At 37.2% G+C, this 20026-nt stretch overlaps 2 protein-coding genes across 4 annotated transcripts; one reads left to right on the forward strand and one right to left on the reverse strand.

The window, feature by feature from the left end:
• Positions 1-265: 265 nt before the first annotated feature.
• LOC121946659 (glucose-6-phosphate 1-dehydrogenase) lies at positions 266-15314 on the reverse strand. 3 transcript variants are annotated; one of them, XM_042491334.2, is made up of 13 exons: positions 15197-15314; positions 12823-12947; positions 9819-9856; positions 9604-9712; positions 7929-8146; positions 7080-7238; positions 5340-5465; positions 4155-4248; positions 3485-3671; positions 3151-3386; positions 2988-3064; positions 1976-2068; positions 266-1891 (listed from the first exon to the last, which is right to left on the reverse strand). In XM_042491334.2, the coding sequence occupies exons 1-13, from the start codon at positions 15216-15218 to the stop codon at positions 1801-1803; spliced, it is 1575 nt and encodes a 524-aa protein (XP_042347268.1). In that variant the 5' UTR covers positions 15219-15314; the 3' UTR covers positions 266-1800. The 3 variants fall into 3 exon arrangements, with proteins under 3 accessions (XP_042347268.1, XP_042347270.1, XP_042347269.1); XM_042491336.2 differs by having other exon boundaries at positions 15087-15217; XM_042491335.2 differs by lacking the exon at positions 15197-15314 and adding an exon at positions 15020-15171.
• A 1679-nt stretch (positions 15315-16993) lies between these two features.
• spmip11 (sperm microtubule inner protein 11) lies at positions 16994-18990 on the forward strand. Its single transcript, XM_042491111.2, has 4 exons — positions 16994-17247; positions 18190-18357; positions 18447-18570; positions 18649-18990. The coding sequence occupies exons 1-4, from the start codon at positions 17157-17159 to the stop codon at positions 18695-18697; spliced, it is 432 nt and encodes a 143-aa protein (XP_042347045.2). The 5' UTR covers positions 16994-17156; the 3' UTR covers positions 18698-18990.
• The last annotated feature ends 1036 nt before the right edge of the window (positions 18991-20026 follow it).

A 20026-nucleotide genomic window follows, 5' to 3' on the forward strand; every position in this document is an offset into this window, starting at 1 on the left:
CGGCTAGCACTTGCGCATGTGGGACTGGACCAACTACACAGAATCCCACGACACGACGCCTACACAATAACTAAATTTACCCAAACTTTATTATCCAACATCTCTGAACAAATATACGTAACGAAAACAAGCTACAAAACTTAATACCTCAAAATATGACATCTAAGACTTACTATACAACCCCGTGGACACATATCATCACATAATTTAGTGAATTCAGAGCTAAAAGCAATAAACACCACAAAGCATGACCACAACACGTCAATGGAGAAGCAAAACTAGTTTATTACAAGTCGTGGAAATGTAGCTAGCGTTACATGTGAGTGTGCAGTCAAGTATTCAGCACGTCATAACAAAGACATTCAATGTTGACCTGTGGTAGACACTACTGCTGTCTGAATACTCTGAAATATGGAATGAACATCAGTAACTTAAATAAACCAGGAAACAAAAATGTAAACAAAAGGGAATAAAGCTCAGAGGGAGGCTACTAAAACAAGATAAGCTTGTTCTGTGTCCATAAGGACACTTAAGACTATTCCAGCTTTGAAGAAAACAAACACCTGCATTGCCCTTTGTAAACCAAACAGTCTATTTATCTTAAAGAGGAGGCAAAAAGAGAGCACGCAAGTTGTAAAAAGAAATTCCACTAAGTGTGATTAATAGCTGCAGTCAAAGCATAATGGTATTACAATCACAAATATTAAGAGTGACAGCTGGTGAACAATCATTCCTGTTGTTCCGTTACCGTCTTTGGTTACAGAGCTTACACTGAGTGAGCGTGACTCAGTTAAGAGCTGAATTGTTGCTCCGCTCTCAAAACTCACTTATTCCATTTACCATCCTGACAAATTAAGACTTAATTCACAGACAGGGACCATAGACTGTATATAAAGATGGACAACATGACAGCTTCCCCCAAAGTGTAGCTTTTCATTCTCGATCGCCCCCTGGTGTCTGACTGCAGTATAGGTCATAAAGCCCATCCCTCCATGTTCGTGAATGGGACATCGGCCAAACTAAAAACTCAAAGTACACGCCAAATAAAATTTTCCCAAAGATGGTTTCTGTCACTGAAGGTAGTTCTCATCACTCCGATGTTTGTTCAAGTGATCATTTTTCTAAATTTGGTTTTTATGAGTAAATCAATTCTACAAAAAGGGGATTTTCCGCTGTGATTAAAATCTGTGACCGGCAATATTTGTGCTTGTTTTTCAAAAACACGATTCGCGGACGGGTGTTTTGGCGGGAACTCCCCCCACCGTGGATAACGCTACTGTCTAGCTACGAATGACTTCACCAGTGCATGATGTCAGCGCCCGTATACCGGATATTTTAGCCTCACTTAAGCATAGCGAGGGTAAGTGGGGACATGTTGTCAATCTTTATATAAAGTCCTGGAGCCAGTTCATCAGACAGTTATTTTGTTCAAAAAATATCTTGATTCAGATTTTCTTTTTTTTGTTGTTCTCTCTCCAACTGACTTGGTCCCACCTCTCAAATACAAATGGAAAGCTGCTGTCAATGTATGAAAAACACAAAACAACTACCACCTAATCTGGTTAAAGTCCATGATGCCAGTATACATTTATCATTCTCTTCTGAATGTCTGATAAATTGGCTCAGAGGAATGATTGCCATACCTGAGAAATAATATCTTCCTTCTGCTACTGTGATGGATCCACATGGCCGAAGCGCCTCCTTTCACAAAAGCGACTTCGGCGTTGGAACACGGCTCTCTCACCCCGCTGCACCCCTCCTGCTGCCCTAACCTCTACTCCTCCCTCATCTCATCTCAATTTACAGTCTGTGAGGGTTGACCCATTTGTAAGTACCTTCATAACGAAATCCAACTCTCTTTGCGAGGTCGTCTGCTTCTGTTGGTCCGCGGCTGAGGACAAAAGAGAAACAGTCAACACTCAGAATTAAACCTCTCTTCAAAATGAGGACACAGAGAACGTGAAATGTCTCCTACCTTCCATATTTGTAAGGAATGGGTTTCGGCTTTTCTCTGTCTATGTAATGAAGAAGAGGTGTGAAGATCCTCCATGCTTCCCTCAGTTCATCACTGCAGAAACAGACAGTTTAACATGTGGTGAAGGACATAATAGAGCTGTCATGTAACAAGTATAGAGGTAGTGTCATGTAAATTCATAAATTGTGAAACAGTACTTGAAACACCACGTGCACATACACAGTAGTGCATGTAAAATTTGAGCTGTGCGTCTAATTCTCGGCTCTGCGTTCAACAGTGGTACAGAAAGTCTGTTGAGCAAGGCTGCCAACTCTCACTTTAACTTTTTGTTTTTAAGTCATAGTATAGTCTGCTGTACAAATACTAATTAAAAATATCATACTGTGTAAATCCCAATAATAGCCAAAGTATATTATGCAGTTAAAAACATCATTTAAAAATGTCATAGTATAATATGCAGTAAAAAAAACAATAAAAGCCAAAGATAGTATAGTACACTTCAAAATAAAATGTCAGAGTATTGAATGCCAAAAAAACTATAGAAAAATGTCATAGTAAAGTATGCTGTCGTAAAATTTCCTTAAGAGTGTCATATTATAGTATGCTGTAAAAACACCAAAAAAGTAGTAGTTTATGGAACAGCATGTTAAAAAAATCATAAAAAACTAAAGAATGCGAAAAAAAAATGGTGTTAATCAAACGTTCGGTGTCACGGTTCATTACTAAAATTTTGTTTGAGCCACATCCAGAAAAGAAGGACAAATATACCAAATTATGAGGTTAAAAAAATGGTGCATACAAAAAATGTTGGTGCATGTAATTTCAAAAGATATATGCATCAGAACACAGAAAACATAAATATTTGAAACGCTGTTCAACTCATGTTTCTTTCATGCTGAGGCAAAGAAAAGCTGCACTGTGTCGCCATCTAGTGTGAGCTGGTATGTTTACTGTCAGATTAAGTTTGGGGGTAGTAACACGAGACAACAGTAGTGAAAAAACAAAGACAGACCTGCGCACAAAGTGCATTTGACTCCCACAGAAGACGTCCAAGATGAGACGCTCGTAAGCGTCTGGAAGCTTCACATCCTGGAAAGAAGAAATTTTACATTATTACATTTTTAATTAAAAAAGTTCTACACTGAAAAATGCATGCTTCATAAGCTTGAACCTGCCTTGTATCTACTCTTGTAGGTGAGGTCCAGCTCAGTCTCCTCAGGGCTAAAGTAGACGCCGGGTTTCTTGCTCATCATCTTGGCGTAGACGGCCTCGTTGGGCTGCACGCGCACCACTAACTCATTCCTGCGACACTGATTTTCAAAAATATCCCCCGGGACGTCTGTGAACTGCAGCCGCACCTCGGCTTTCCTCTCATTTAGAGCTTTTCCGCAGCGAAGGATGAAAGGAACACCTGAGGAGCGAAACATTTTAAAGTCGATGCATAATGAAAGAACACTGGGAAACACAACATCAGTAGGATTTGTTTTGTAAAGCGTTCGGTGTATTTACCGTCCCAGCGTTCGTTGTGCACATAGACTACTGCGGCAGTGAAGGTGGCCTGAGTTGATCCTTTAGGAACTGTGGGATCATCGAGATAACCAAGTTTGGCGTCTCCCTCACCCTCTGGATCCCCGACATACTGACCCAGCACCACGTCTGACATGGACACCGGAGCGATGCACTTCAACACCTTCACCTACACGAGGGAACACCAGAGAACAGGTATCCTCCTTCAGAAACATAAACATATCTGTAGCAGGGTTTAAGGACTTGTTACAACACCTTTCCGTACAATTACCCATGATTACAATCATTCAGTAGTAGAAAATAATAATTCCTACAATAGACAGGGTTCCTATGGTTTAAGGCGTGCAAGATTTAAGATCTAATATTTACAATCACATAAAATATGACTTTTTGGGTGATGTTATTTTTTTTATTTTTATTTAAGAGTTATTATAATAATAATAATAATAATAATAATAATTGAAAAAAAAGAATCATGTAGATCTTTTTCACATCTTTGCATTTTTAAGATCTTTCAAAGACTGATTTAAGACATTTTAATATCAATTAAGGCAATATTTTTGGTTTACTTAATTAAATGCCATTAAGGACATTTTAAGGATCCACGGGAACCCTGTGAGAGCGTCGGGTTCTCCGGGAGACGATTTTGTACCTTTTCATCCCTGACGTCATCAGAGCTGGTGGAAGCTGGTTTCTCCATGGCAACCAGGCAAAGCATCTGGAGCAAGTGGTTCTGCATGACATCGCTGAGCAACACAAAGCAAACAGGTGCTCACACAACAGGCAGGCTGTGGTCCTGTTCATTAAAATTATATTTGATGTGTAAAAACTAGCAAAATCTATCCATCATCTAAAGAGTAATGTGCCTCATAGTGAGGCCTGATGTCAAACATTTCCATAACTGATGTATTTGGAGGGTCTATTGGTTTTCAATTTGTTAGCGAGCCTTTAAAAGAACGGCTCAGGACTCAGATCTCCTCACAGTGAGGATCAAGCGCTTGATGTAACCAAAGTTAACTTTTCTCTGGGGGTTTTTCTGGGTTTTTTGGGTGGGGGTGGGATCTCTGTGTTTTGTTTTTGTGTCTATTTCTTATATTTTAAGTCGTGTCATCCTCATTTCTAACCAACAAATGATACTATTCTCATGGCAAATGGTTGGTTAAAAATCTCTAGCTGGAATATAAGAGGGCAAATTAATAAAACTGACAAGGATCAAACAAATGAAATCTAATATAATTTTCTTACAGGAAATGCATTTGGTAAAAAATTATACTGGCAAGATTAATACACTCCCAATAATGATGTTCCCTCCTTTCATCAAAATCTTTTTCTCCTACCCCGTTCAATATATAATTGCCATGTTAACTGTGTGTTGGAGCCGAAACTTGATCGCTCTACTGTTATTGACACTTCTCACCAACAAACAAGAAAAATGATTAAAAAAAATACCCTGATTTTGTGAAATTTCTAGATGGGAAAATAGATGAGTAGTTTTATCTAAACACAAATCAAACTAGTGCCTCAATAAAATGGGAGGCATTCGAGGCATTTAAAAGAGGCGAGATAATAAGCCACACTACATCAAATCAAAAACACATTAAGAGCAGCTAAACGCTACAAAAACGCTAACAGCTTTGTTATCGATTTATAGTAAATAGGGGTGTATTCAAGTAAAGTGCTACTGATCAAAGGAATTTTTACAATATACAGTAACTTAAACATGCAGCTTTTATGTACGTAAGTGACTATTACTGCTCTCTAAGTATTATATAACTTGAGTTTCGGGTACAAAAGCATTTAACTTTGATATCACAGACAAGCTTCTTTTTTCACTCACCGGATGATACCAAAATCATCAAAGTAGCCTCCTCGTCCCTGCGTGCCAAAAGGTTCTTTAAAGGTGAGAACAACGCAGGCCACGCTGTCCCTGTTCCAGATTGGCCCAAAGATTCGGTTCCCAAACCTAAAATAAACATCACATTATTGTTCTCTGCTCAGCAGCACACACACACATGCACACGCAGAGCGGGAAAACACGGCTGTTTGTGACAACATGCATAAATGTTCTTCTGCTCATTTCTTGGTTTGAGGCCAATTTGTGTTTCCTTCGTATGATGTTCACAGAGGCTTTAGATGAATAGATGAGCAGTTAATTTGGGATAATGAGGCTGTTGCACAAAAGTAGAAGTTAGACATTCAGGATAACGGAAAAAGCGAGGCTTGACCTAGTCTCATCTGTGCCACTTGGCTTAATCTGTTGCACATTTGCCAAACCAGAATGAGAAGGTGCAATTATGTCAAGCCAGGTGTGAGTATTCTGGATAAATGTGCGTTCACGGCTGTCATGAGTAGACCACGTGTGTCGATCACAGATCATCGTGATACAGACGTGGAGGAAATGCGTGCAGTTTACAGCGAGTGAGCAGCAGCTTCTTATGGAAACGTATGAGCAGGCAAAGCATATGATGTGCCAAAAAGGGGGATATGGACGTTATAATCAAACAGAGGAAAACCGGTAAAGAAGATAGCAGACTGACTTAATGGTTGTGAATTCATTTTAGCTGGAGGCATCCAAACGCAGACTCCGCAGGAAATGCATTTTCTAGTTTTTGTTTGTGTTGATCTTGTCTTTGTATCCTTTATTTTGATTCTTGTCTTTTTTTACATTTTCTACATGTAAGACTGGAAGATGGTTATAAAATAATGCTGCCGTGTGATCCCATGAGGGATGGGTCAAAAAAGGCATGAGGAGGCAAATGGATGAATGAGGAATGTAATTTTTTGTTTTGGTGATGGAGTTAAAGTGCAGCTCATTCTCCAGCTGATTACTGCTTGTATTTCCACAAAATCCAACATAAATGGCCTGATATCTTATCTATTCAACTCTATTACAACCGAAATTTCAATAATTTGCTTATCTTTTTCACCATACAGTGAGGGAAATAAGTATTCTGCTTGTCTATGTTTTTTCCATGAAATTTAGACCAGGCATTGGTGTTAACACGATAAAACTACAAAGATTAAGAAATTGTGACATTTAATTCATACAAAATATGTGAAATTAAGTGGAATGACAGGATAAAAAGTACTGAACACACTGAATGAAATCTATTTAATATTTGGAGAAGCCTTTCTTTGTAGGGCCAGCTTCAAGATGCTTCCTATACAAAGAAACAAAACGCTCAAAATGATCAGATGGGATTTTGGCCCATTGTTCAGCACAAACAGTCTTTATATCTTCAAGATATTAGGGGGCCAGCTTGTGTATTTTGTCTTCACACTGTATTAAACTGAATATGGGTCAAAAGGATTTGCAAATGTTTGTATTAATTTACAGTTTACATAGTGTCCAAACTCTTTTGGAATTGCAGTTGTAGATGTTCTTATTATAAAAGCTATTAGTGGGTGTATCTCCTTACTGTTAAATATAAATAAATTAATTCAGGTCAGTCAGACTTTGTCCCTCTATAATATGTTCACCATAAAAATCATTCCAGTTTAAAGCGTATGAAAATCTCCTATTTAATAAATAAATATAGGCAAAAACAGCAACCTCATCTGTGGACGGTTTTCTCACCTGAGCACCATGAGGTTCTGCACCATCTCCTTGCCCAGATAGTGATCTATACGGTAAATTTGATCTTCAGTGAAGAGGGACGAGAGGTGAGTGGACAGCTCTTCGGAGCTCTGAAGGTCGTGTCCAAAAGGCTTCTCCACGATCACCCTGTTCCAGCCTCTACACAACAGACGTGCACATATGGAGAGGAAAAAGAAGGAATATATTAAATCCTTCACACTTTAATTTATATTGTGCTTATAAAGCTTTGTTTTTTTTACTGCATTACACAATTTATCACAGTGAGAAGCTGTAAAAACAGAAATTATCATTTGATTTCACATGTCCAACGGCCTTTAAACGCATCATGTGTTATCATACAGGTCTGTGAATCAAAAGTGCATGACTTTTCCAAAACTTTCAGGGTATATTTACAAAACTTTTTCAGGCCTGGAAATTGCCATCTGCAAATCCAATGACTTTTCCAGGATCTTCGTGACCGTACGAAGCTTGCTGAAATCTCATAAGTCTCTCACGATCATATCTTAACGTATCTTCAGAGTAAACAAACATGACTGACAGCACAGTAACTGGGTTTATACTGGGTCTCCGAACTTCAAATAGTGCTGATAAACATTAACAAAAATTTAAGGTACACACCTTTAAATCATGATATTAGTTCTGTCTCACGTAATGTAAAATCTCTAATTACATGTAATTGAAGGAAATTCTTTGTATGCACTAAAATGCAGTAAAAAAACAAAGCTTTACATAAAAAAGGGCGAGGCTTCAGCACACTGTACAACAGCCCGCAAAACAACAAGTAAACAGTGTTAGAAAGCAGCACTTAGTAAGAGTGAGTGCACTGACTTTGTGCTCATACAGCAGAGCTTGATGTTCTTGGTAACATCATGGTAGACGGTGGGCGGCAACGCCAGGTAGAAGAGACGGTTTGCCTCGTTTCCTCCGGGCAGAGAGTGGATGTGTTCGTTGAGTTTGGAGAAGGAACTCTCCTCTACATATTTCCCACTGATGTACGTGTTCCTGCCGAAGAAGGCTGACAACCGCTCTGTGTCTTTTTCCGTCACCTGGGTCAGACGGAGAGAACATTTACACATGCGTGGTAATAGGGATGCTTAAAAATACAGCGTGTATGTGTGAAAAAATGTTTTCATCTGGAGGCCTTGGGACTGATAACTGGACGACACATGAAATACATGCAATGGAGTGATTTATTGTGTTTCTAAAAAGACTTGATTTACTATATTACCCGACTAGGGGCTGACTAAAAGCTGGTCCACTAAAAGATTTAACCAATCTCTCCAAACCTGTTGTCAAAAAAAATCACCAAAAATTACACAATTTATCACAGTCAGAAGTTGTAAAAACAGAAATTATCATTTGATTTCACATTTCCAATGGCCTTTAAACACATCATGTGTTATCATACAGGTCTGTGAATCAAAAGTGCATGACTTTTCCAAAACTTTCAGGGTATATTTACAAAACTTTTCCAGGTCTGGAAATTGCCATCTGCAAATCCAATGACTTTTCCAGGTTCTTTGTGACCGTACGACGCCTGCTGAAATCTCATAAATCCCTCACGATCATATCTTAACGTATCTTCAGAGTAAACAAACATGGCTGACAACAGGCAGGAAGAACTAGATGTTTTGGTGGTTTTCTTTTTACAAAAAATAACAAAGAAAAAAGAAAGAAATCTGGATGTAATCATGAAGACTATGTGAACATTGTATGTAAATGTAACAGCGCAGGTGAGAAAATTCTGGGTTGAATCTAATAAAATCCTCTGAGACTCTTGAGACCGCCATCAATCATTAGAGTTCCCCCTCACACCAGGATATTGTAAATATTGAACCTATTGAAAATTTGAGATTTAAAGTCTGATCCAGGATGGACTTCTGAGCAGATCAAGGGATGTGAAAAACACTCTTAACATATTTCACTCCACAGCAATATCTGACGGGAGGTGGGCAACAGGGCCCAAAATCAACTTGCTTCTGGTATAGTGTGTCTCTATGTTAGTGTAAACCTACAATTACAAATTCTTTAGCCAATTGGGGACATCAGAAACAAGCTCTAAACACAACACTGACAGATCACTACACTTTAAGTTGACAATGATAACTTATTATTGGGTTTTTAGACCTTTTTATACTGAAAACAGCTGCCTGCTTTGGCCAAAAACGATGCTATAAAAGCTTTAAGAGTGAACCAAAACAGTAAAGTTAGAGGCTGAATAGATAAACAATGAGCTGAAACTAACTATAAAGCTCCGTAAAGCCGAGTGGAGCCGCAGATTAGGCTGATAATTCTCTGTAGATTCAACACACTTAAGGATTAAGCCACTGGAAGAAGGAAGAGGAGCGGAGGGGATGTGTGGCAGGAATGGATGATGGCCCAGCGCATTATTTTTTGCACTGAAAAGTTTTTTATTTACATAGACATGCTATGATATTAGATTGCTAATATCTGCTCTGAATCTCTTTCTCCCCTCCAACAAAAAATAAATCTCTAATTTTACCTTCAGGTATGGCATGCAATTTTTTCGAATGGCTTCAACAGTCAAGTCAGAGCGAGCAAAGCCCACAAAATATGTCTGCTCAGGGAGGAGGCCGTCTCTGAACAACCACCTGGGAGGGAACAAAGAAACATATGGTTCAGTCCTCAGAAGCTTTGGTTCAGATCTTCTGTGTTACCGATATAAAAGCTTTTCTCCGGGGTCAAAAGTTCACTCACCACAGAGTTGGGTAGATTTTCTTCTTAGCCAGATCCCCCTGCCGGTGCAAACACACAATCAGATATATGATTTCACCTTGAAATTATAGGTCACAAACACAATTATTAAGGGCTGACGCTGTGTTTTGGATTCAGCTTATTTATCCAGTGCTTAACCAGAGTGGTGGTTATTTTCCATGACACAAGATGCTGCAGGTCACACAGTCTGGCAGCAGGTAAGTAGGCTGCTTTGGCTTATTTAAGATTGTGCAACTTTAATAGTAATCCCATTGAGATCAAGTGCCAACCAGCAACAGCCAGTGTGGAGACAAAAACAATGTCCTGGGAATCATGCTGCAGAACCTGTTGCTTAGTGGCTCAACCCTTTGAAACATGGATCGACATCAGTTTTCTTGTGCTGCATCCAGATGCCAGAATTCTTCTTTTCAATTGTTTTACACCAAAGAAAACATACTTATATTCTGTTTCTGCAGATATTTCCTCCTAAATCAAACACACTGCCATTCACAAGCTATCTGACCCTTTGAAACTGAGAAAAGTTGTTTTATTATTTCTGAAAACATTGGGGAAAAAGGCAATGACCAACTTGGCAAGAAATGTCACCCAAACACACAATTCATGAAATCAGTAAAAGCTGAAAGTAAAATTAAAGAAAAAAGTTTTAAAAAGGGGAGAATTATTAGAAAATTAATTATAATTTAATTAATACTACATTTAAAATTGTGTTACAGAATTTTTTAAAATAAAATATATCAAAAATGTTTTTTTTTTTGCACTTTTCTTTCTTTCTTTTTTTCTTTTTTTTTTTTTTAAAAAAAACCTTTTTGTGCTTATTTTCAGGTAAGTTTTCTGTAACTTTTTGCTAATTTTGGGGCCATGTCTTTTTAAGTTGCTTGCTGCCTCCTCCCCATGTTTTTCAAAGAAATTAAACATATTTGCTCAGGTTTCAAAGGGTTAACTATGACAGCTGAGTGTCTGACACATTTCTCAAGACAACACAAGGCATTTACTGTGCACTAGATAAATAACTTGGATGCCAACATCAGACTGACAGCTCAGAAATCAGAGGTGACCTGTGGTAAACCTCAAATCAATACAAAGACAAGAAACGACACTGGAAGTGAATTAAAAGCAATTCCCATAACAGGATACTGTTGGCCTAAATCACAATCTGACATCTCCCTTTAAGACTCTATTCCTCAGCTGGGAGTTCAACTCAACTTCTAACCCTGTTTCTTTGTTTAAGATTGTGTGTTATAAATAACTGAACAGAAATGTGTCTTTTATGTCACACTTCAGTTAAGAAGTTGGTCATTCATTTAATCTGGTACTCTGTACAACGTCCTACAACACAAGCAAAGGACAAACCTGTTGAACAAACATCTCATATTATCATGAAACAGAACCACAATCACTACTGAATTTCTGGCACTAAGTAAATGTTTGAAAATTTTGGTGTGACTGTATGTTTTTACTAAAATATTGAAAGGGTTTTTTTTAAGTAGCTTGCAGTACACCCATCAGCTGCAGCAACACACACACAAACACACTTATCTATAAAACCAGTATAACCAGAGAGAGACTGCACACAGCCCAGCCCTCCCCTGCTTGGCCTGTGTATCACACTGAAAGAAAAACGCTGACAGTCAGTGACGCTGCAAAAATCTGCAACAGCGCCACACTCTCCTTTCTCCCAAGAACAAACAGTGCAAGAGACAGAGGCACACAGCTAATGAATGACTGAAAACTGGATCGATGTTCAAAAAAAAGAACTGACACCATCTGTTTATCACATGATGACTACAGAAAAAGATAAGAAAAGGGTTCTTTTGAAAAAATCATTTGCATTAAATTTGGTTTGAGCAGCGACAACAGTTACACTTCCACCCAGATACAACCATGTTTCTGTAAAATGTTGTCATTTATAATACTGCCTGGCATGTCCAATTGAAATCATAGAAGCAAATGAATGAGAAAAGGACACATTTAGACAGATTAAAGCCCTGGTAAAAAAGGAGAAGGTCACAGAGAGAAACATTGTGTAAAAAAAGAAATGAGGAAACAAATCTAAAAAGGTTTCAGAAAGCCTGAGATGGTTTTAGTTCCTGAACCAGACACCAGACCCGTATGAGGAAATAGTAAAGCGGTAAAAATGGGACATTTCTTTTTACATTAGTGGGGTGGATCATATTATTATTCAATGTATTTTGCAGTAAAATAAATTAATTTTTATTTTGTTTAGGCAAGTACATCAGATCAAACACCAATAATTTTCATATAAATAGCAAATTGCACTAAATGTATTTGAACAGAGGAAAAGGGCTGTGGCGTTGGCTTTTGCTCCAAAGGAAGAAAACCTACAACTTCCAGTGTTTGATAAATAAACATTAGTGACTAAGTGGTTCTATTTTTTGCCAAAAATGGTCTGGTAAGATTCTGAAAACTACATCACTCTGTTGTATTGCAGCCTTAAAAAATCTCAGACAATATCTGGTTTAATATCAAAACATTGATAAAATAGTGATCAGAGGTGGCACAGACTATTAAATGATAAGCAAAGAGGAACCTTGAGGCTTTCACTGTCTCAACTTTAGGTTTTTGAAGCTAAGATGACTGAGAGGTGTTTGTTTGCATAAGCTTGCTGAAATCAGTTTCAACATTTCCTAAATTACAAACATCATGTGCAATTATTGCAGTAGTTTTAAAGATTTCAACACACTTTCTTTCTTAATTAAAGCCAACAATTCTTGCCTAAGTGACCTGCACTGTAAATGTGCCAAAAAGGGGAAAGAAGAGAAATGTTATAAGCTCCTGGCTCCTATTAAGATCCTGGTTGTTCATTAAAGCTTCACCATTTTCTGAAATACATGATACATTTTGTATCATCCATACCATCAGCTATTTCATTTCATCTCTAATATACTGTGCATTATCAGGCCCTATTTTTACACCTTAATCCAAAAAAATTAGTCACTAGATTACGACTCCCCTCCCCTGCTCTCACCGAAGCTCCCATGATGATGAAGATGTGAACGTCGGACTGACTGAAGGCTTTATCATCATGCAGCTCCTTCCTCAGCTCCCCGAACACCTCGGAGCGAGAGAGGGGGATGTTTGACGTCATTTTCTCTATAAAGCAGACAAAAAGAAAATCCTGTTAATAAACATTTAACAATGTTCTTTAACATATTAACCCGACCGTCAAGAAGTCAAATACAGACTTGCATCCTATCAAACTGGAATGTGCCGATGCCTCCAGGGCTGCATAACATATAGTATGTGAGCACAACAACACCTTTACATTTGGCTGGTGGAGGTACTGTATCACATACCATAATAATAATAAGAAATCAATGTTCTGCACAGTTTTAGTTCCACAACTGGAAATTGTGTTTATATTTCTGCTAAACCTTTCCTGGATGAGTGTTTTAATGTTTTAGTGTTTTGGATACATTTTCCGTTCTGTTTCAAGCACTTACTGATTTCCATTTAGTTCTGTGTTGAATAAAAATCAATTTGCATCCTATTAAAGGTCGTAGTGGAGTTTTGATGATAATTTCATAAAAACTGAGTGGTGCTTAAATTATTAAATCACAAATCAATTAGATGATAGACAACTCAGAAAATTAAGTAGAACTCACTCATTTAAGTCATTTTTCCAAGCAAAAAAAAAGTACTGGTTTTAAGTAAGTTCTATAATTTGCAGTTTTCTTCTGTTTTAAAAAATTGTAAATTGAATTTTTATGAGTTTTGGATAGCTGGATGCAAAAATAAGACATCATCAAACATCACCAACATCATCATCTTCTCGGATATTGGGAGTTTTTTACCATTTCTTTTACTGTGTGTGTGGATATAAGACACACAATACACTGCTCCTGTTTTGTTTTTCAGGCAATTGCTCAAAAAATAATAATTTACTGACCAATCTAGAGCTGCAATGATTAGTTGAATTAGTTGCAATTTATTCATTTTTCTGACATTTTACAGACAAAGCAATTAATCAAGAAAAAATAGGCAGAGTAATTAATAATGAAAATAATAGTTACTTGCAGCCCTTCAATGGAAACCAGCACATGACTGAAACCACAGTATTGTATTTCTTAATATATTTTATTTGAATTCCAGCATTTAACTTCTTTTATATGGTATATTATATTTCCTTTCCTGTATATAACTTCTGCACTATTTTGGCTTTTATGTCTTACATCTTTGACCTTATCACATTCATGTTTTTATTTAGTATCTCTCTTTTTTTACATTTTGTAGTAACATTGTTGAGAATAAGAGTATCATTGCCACAGCTGCTTCCCTGCAATTGTTGTGTATATGAAAAAGTCAAACTCAAAACAGTAGGAAATACATGTTAAATCCCGAAAAACACAGCACTATTGTTTTAGTTGTCATGTCAAGTGTGTAATGGGCTGTAACAGGAAAAACCACTGGCACTAGTCCTTTACTTCCTCCATTATCCAACATACAAAGATAACAGCAACATATTTGAGAGAGATAACAATCTTAGATTTCCTTGTGACTCATTTCTTGTGGTAAATGAGCCAAATCAGGAAGAACTTCTTTTTTTTCAGTGATTTCATAACTGACTTCTATATTTTCAATCTGAACCTAGCCTACAGGATGCATCCGCAACACAACCCTGAAAAGCTCTGTGACATTTAATAACTATTTATGCAAGGTTACATGAGCAGACCATCCCTGACATAAAACAACAACACTCTGGAGGGACAGCACGTGGATTTCTGTCAGATGGTCACTAGCTCCCAGACCTGCTCTGACCCACAACAAACTATAATGATATTAGTAAAATCCTCCACTAAACCCCGTATTTAGAGGGCTAAACGTTACTGCAGCACCTAGTGATAAAGCTGGATATGTTCGGCTAACACATCAAGATAACACGAGTTGACATTTTGCTGCAGATGCACAGTTAGCTACTAAAATTTAGTGTAAAACACCTCAGATACGCCGCTTTAAAACTGAGCTACAGCAGCTTATGTACCTTGCTGAGTGCATGCTGGGCTAGCTAACACTAAAACCGCCCTGTCATCAGCCCTTAGCTTCAACTGCTTTAAGCCAAGTTTACAAGAAACAAACTACCGCCGTGCAGCTAGCAAACAGCACCTAGCTTACAAAAACTAGCTAAACACGACAAACGGTTAAGTTAGTAAACTGCTGCTACTCACGAGTCCGTTAACGAGACGAGACAACCCGACGACGGAGTACAGAGTTTACACACACACACACACTCACGGCAGACAACAGTAGAGGCTGTGTGTGAAAGTCCTGCCTACAAACGTCGCTTCCCCGTTCAAGTGACAACGAAGAAACACGGAGGTTTTATTGGTTTGGGAGAAACTCACCAGCGCTCGCTCGACTTCCCATCACTGTCGAACAATGTGACGTCACCGACTCTCTTCCGGGGAGGGAGGGGTTTAGCTGTGCGCGCCATCCGCACGCGCACGCGCACGTTCACAGACGCAGCGCCAAAGTGTTTATTGTCATATGCACAGAAACATGTACATGTACATGTACATGTTTCCTGTACAATGAAATTCTTACTTTGCTGTCCACAGAATGCCTAACGTGTAGCAAATATAAAAGAAATATGAAATAGAAATTTAGAAATTTTAGAAATTAAAAAAAATATGAAATAGAAATTTAGAAATTTTAGAAATTTAAAAAAATATGAAATAGAAATTTAGAAATTTTAGAAATTTAAAAAAATATGAAATAGAAATTTAGAAATTTACAATAGAACAAATAAAACAAGTGTAAAGGCACTAAACAATTTAAAATAGTGAAAATAGTTTAGAAAACCGCACAGATGGAAAAGACAATGTGGATGAAGAAATAAAGCAAGAAATGAGAAGGAAAAACACGGAACAGTTAAATCTTTTTTAAAAATTATTTGTTTTTATCAAAGGCTATAAAGTAGGCTATAAAAGAGGCTTTAGTTTAGTAACATTTTTAAAATACGAATAAAGAAGACGTTGGATTTATTTCTTATCTTTTGCATTGGGATTCCTTCACAGCTAGTATGAACAGGAGGAACAACTGCAGGGACGAACAACAGTATGAATGTACATAAGGGCATGTGAGAGTTGTATTAAGATAGATTTTTTAAAAATATGATGCTATCAAGCAAAAGAAAGAGCCACCTTTGGCTGACTCTAGTGGATTTGCAGGCAGTCACAATCACATTTCCTTCTGATGCTGTCACTTGTGTGATGACAGGTTCATCAGAGGGTTTGTCTGAAACATTTTAAGCTGTACGACAGGTACATTCAGGTGCAGATTCAGTTAAACAAACCCGGAGGTACAGTTACAAGAATGAGGAAATGCCATGGATGCATTAATGCAAATGAATTTCCCTGTGCAGCTTGGACAGTGTTGTAACTCGAGTTGCTGCAGAGTTTGAGTTGATGTAGCAATACACGTTGTGTGAAGACCCACACCTGCTCTCTCTATTTGTGTTTTATCACTTTTTTATATTAGAGATACCTCATTGTTTTCACTCTTGCTTCGTTTATCTGTTTTTATTGTCTTGTGAAGCATTTTGTAACATCTGTTTTGAAAAGTGCTGTACATTTATTATTATTACTATACAAAGCACTAACACCACACAATAAAAATGTTCTTTTATAGGTTAAAGTGCTACACTGAAGAAGTTACCAAAGGAAAAGTATGCAAGTACAATCAAGGATGTATGAATATACAAAAATCAAGGAAACTTTTATAGTTTCTTTGGAGCACAATCAGGAAATGTATTCAAGTGATAAGAGTAAAAGTAAGTAATGCAGGAAATTTAAAATAATAATCAAAAGGCAGAACCATGAAATGTTGTCACATTAAAAATGACTCAAATAAGAAAGTTGCCAATTTATTTTCAATAAACTAATTGTTTCAACTGCACTTGTAAACTTCCAGGTGGCTTCTACGCAAAAAAAAATCTTGTAAAAAAAAAATTAATAATAATAAAAATACAAGTAAAAGTAGGACCACCTCATTTTTTTCTTAAGTAGGCTTCCTTACTTGAGTTTAGCTCTTTTTTGATTAAAAACATAAAATGTGTGTTGTTGGGTTTTTTTTAAAAAAAAAAAGTTTTTCCTCTAATTAGCTGCTTTAATTTTGCATTATTTAATTTCTATGTATTTCTGTTATATGAGTTTTCTACGTTGCCCTCACGAGACACCGCGAAGGGGCGGGCCTTGTTGCCATGGTTACACCTGAACCAAAAGTTGTGATTTATTTACGAACTGTCTCTCTCTGTGTCTCGGTTGTAGGCTCGTTTATCGGTGTTGAAGCTGACTCTGCCGAGCCATGGCCTTCTTCGGTCTGACACACCTTGGATATCAAAACCCAATAGGCGACAAAATGACAGTGAATCGCGGAAAAGCGTCTCATCCTCCGGGTAAGAGGAGCTGGACTTTCCCCGAGCTGCTCACTGGTCGCCTCTCGATTGTATTTCACCTGAGCCTTAACTTAACTGTAGCTACACTCACGGTGAAAACACAACCTTTTGTTTGCTGATAGCTACCAAGACACTTATTTAATTCGTTTACAGTCTCCACGCTTTAAATAATAGTAAGCTACACGTGGCGCTAACATAAACATATATGTTTGCTAATATGAGCTATCAAGTTGCTATTTGTTGCACTGGTGGGCCTTAACAACAAGACTTTAAAACCTTCTGAAATGTGATTTGTAATATTAAACTGTATTTAATCAGGCAGTCACAAGATCTCTGTTGCAAGAGAGACAGTTACTATTCAAGTATCAATCAATCAAGTCAAGCAATGAATCGATTTATCAGGCAATTTGTATAGCACTTCTCATACAAGAAAACTGGAACACAAAGTGCTTCATACAATTAAACCTCTACTAACACACACACATACACAAGCACGACTTTGTAATTTGTAATTAATTAAAGCACTAAAATAAGAGCACTCATTAAAACCAGGAGCTGAAGAAACGCTACCATAAGTGAGAAAACACCAGAGACCGGATAAAAACCTATAGATAAAACATAAAAATAAATAAATATGATATTAAAAATAAGTAAAATAAATAAATAAAAAACTCTAAGTAGTAGATCAATACATTACATATTATATATTTCTGGAATGTATATTATAAAACTAATTTACATTCCAGAAAAAACAATAAAACAGGCTCAAATGTATAAATAAATAGTCAATAAATAAATAGGTAAAGTTCAATTAAAAGCCAAAATAAAAAGGTAGTTACTGTACAATTTTAAGGTGCTTGCACTTTGAGTATTTCAATTTTATGCAACTTTTTCTTTTTTCTTCTTTTCTACACCAAAGCAACATATATATATATTTTACAGATGGTGGGATGAGCATTAAAGCAGAACCATCTACTCAAGAACAACAGGGACCCCTCAGATGCACAGACACATGCGTTAACCACCAGCCTCCTGCCTACAGCACTGACATCCACCAAAGGAGCCATGAGCGGTACAGAGAGATGGTCAAAAAGTGCAAAACACCCAGAGGTGAGTAGAAAAACATGTATATAACATATGTATTGTTTTAAGTGCAGATTTATTCCTGGTGACAAGTTTCTGCCTCCTCTCTCCTGCAGCCCCTGACCAACTGTACATAATGCCTCTAACTGACAACCAGCAGTATGGATGGATGATGTCCAGGACTCCTGAACCATGGACCCAAGTGAAACGGTTTCCCCGAAAAAACAGTGAGATGACAAAGTAGGTTACACTTCCAAATCTATTTTTAAACATAAAATATAGATCTCTGTGACTGTTATCGGCTTGTTGCTTTCACAGGTTTGTTAAAGAAATGTCTGCGACGGACCCCGAGTTCAGCCCGTTCTGACCGCCTTTCTGCTTCAGTTCAAACACACAGACACACACCAGAGAATGCATCATTTTCTACGTGCATTTCTGAAATTAAACTGATAATAGATCTTTTTTTCTTTACTTTTTCACAAATATTTTTTTCTTTTAAATGTAGTTTTATAGTAGGCTATTTTTAACACAAGCTATGAGCTGCTGCCTCTCCAGTACAATATATCTTAGCTCACAATTGTTAAAGTCTGGGCATGAAATATACAGAACATTTAAATGTACAATGTGTCGTTTTTTGCCACTAGGAGTCTCTCAGTCAAATCACTAGTTAAAAAAGGAGCAATGACATCATTGCAGTTACTTTCTCCTAGTTAGGATACGTACATACACACACACCACTAGCCACTCTTCTGGCTCACTCACTTTTATTTGCATTAGCCTATTTATCTGTGTATTTATTGACCTGGAGTTGTGTGTCAGGGGTTGTTTTGTTTTTTTTATGTGACTGTGTGTATGTTTTTATGTGGTTTTTATCCATATGAGCTGCTGGACACAATAATTTCCCTGTTAGGATTAATAAATTATCTATCTATCTATCTATCTATCTATCTATCTATCTATCTTCAGTGTTCATTTCTTCTCAGGACGTTTTCTTTAAGAGCTGAATTTTTCTGGTTAAAATATACAGTTGAAAATAATCAAATCCAAAAAGGGGTATACTAAAATATGGCATAAAACTGGTTAAAAATTCAGTTTATGACAGTGTCTGATACATGCACATAGGAGATTTAATGCCATTGACAGGTGACAGTGAACAAATGACTCGGATTGTGTCCTCGATTAAAATTACAGCTTTCTCTGGGTTTGAACATTGTTGGAAATGTTTTGAATAACGTAAGTACACAACTCAATAAACTATATAATGCTGGTGTAGTCCTATAAGGACTTTTTAATGTGGAAAAGATACATAATACATCTTTAAGGCTGCTTATAGGGAGAACATTTGGATTGTTAAACATGCAGACTGAATTTATCCAAATAATTAAAAAATAATTGCTTTTTATTATTACTTATTTTACAATTTTGTACATCATAAGATAAGAAGTCATCTTGTCACACCTCTTGAGCTCCAGATCTGCAAGCTCAGAGAAACTACGAGTGTGATCCATGGAGATAGTGAGGTTACACTGCTGTCTACAGGACATTTAAAAACTACCTCTGAATAAATGGTCTTCATGTGAATGGTTCAAAGTATAGTTGATTTTAATAACTGCGCTATGTGGGGTTGTTTACTTGATGCACAGCAGGTGCCGTGAGGGTTTAAAATCTGCAAACACATGACGGTGTTTACAAATTC

This window comes from Plectropomus leopardus, chromosome 9, assembly GCF_026936395.1.
Source record: "Plectropomus leopardus strain MGB_pleo_1.0 chromosome 9, ASM2693639v1, whole genome shotgun sequence".
In the NCBI taxonomy this organism is placed as follows: Eukaryota; Metazoa; Chordata; class Actinopteri; order Perciformes; family Serranidae; genus Plectropomus; species Plectropomus leopardus.

Bases quoted from the DNA above. Each gene is read 5' to 3' on its own strand.
- spmip11 (XM_042491111.2), top strand. From the start codon at position 17,157: ATGGCCTTCTTCGGTCTGACACACCTTGGATATCAAAACCCAATAGGC. The intron at 17,248-18,189 runs GTAAGAGGAGCT...TATATTTTACAG, and splicing joins AAAAGCGTCTCATCCTCCGG to ATGGTGGGATGAGCATTAAA. The intron at 18,358-18,446 runs GTGAGTAGAAAA...TCTCTCCTGCAG, and splicing joins AAAGTGCAAAACACCCAGAG to CCCCTGACCAACTGTACATA.
- LOC121946659 (XM_042491334.2), bottom strand. From the start codon at position 15,218: ATGGGAAGTCGAGCGAGCGCTG. The intron at 9,713-9,818 runs GTGAGTGAACTT...GTTCCCTCCCAG, and splicing joins AAAATCTACCCAACTCTGTG to GTGGTTGTTCAGAGACGGCC. The intron at 5,466-7,079 runs GTGAGAAAACCG...TGTTTATTTTAG, and splicing joins CAGAACCTCATGGTGCTCAG to GTTTGGGAACCGAATCTTTG.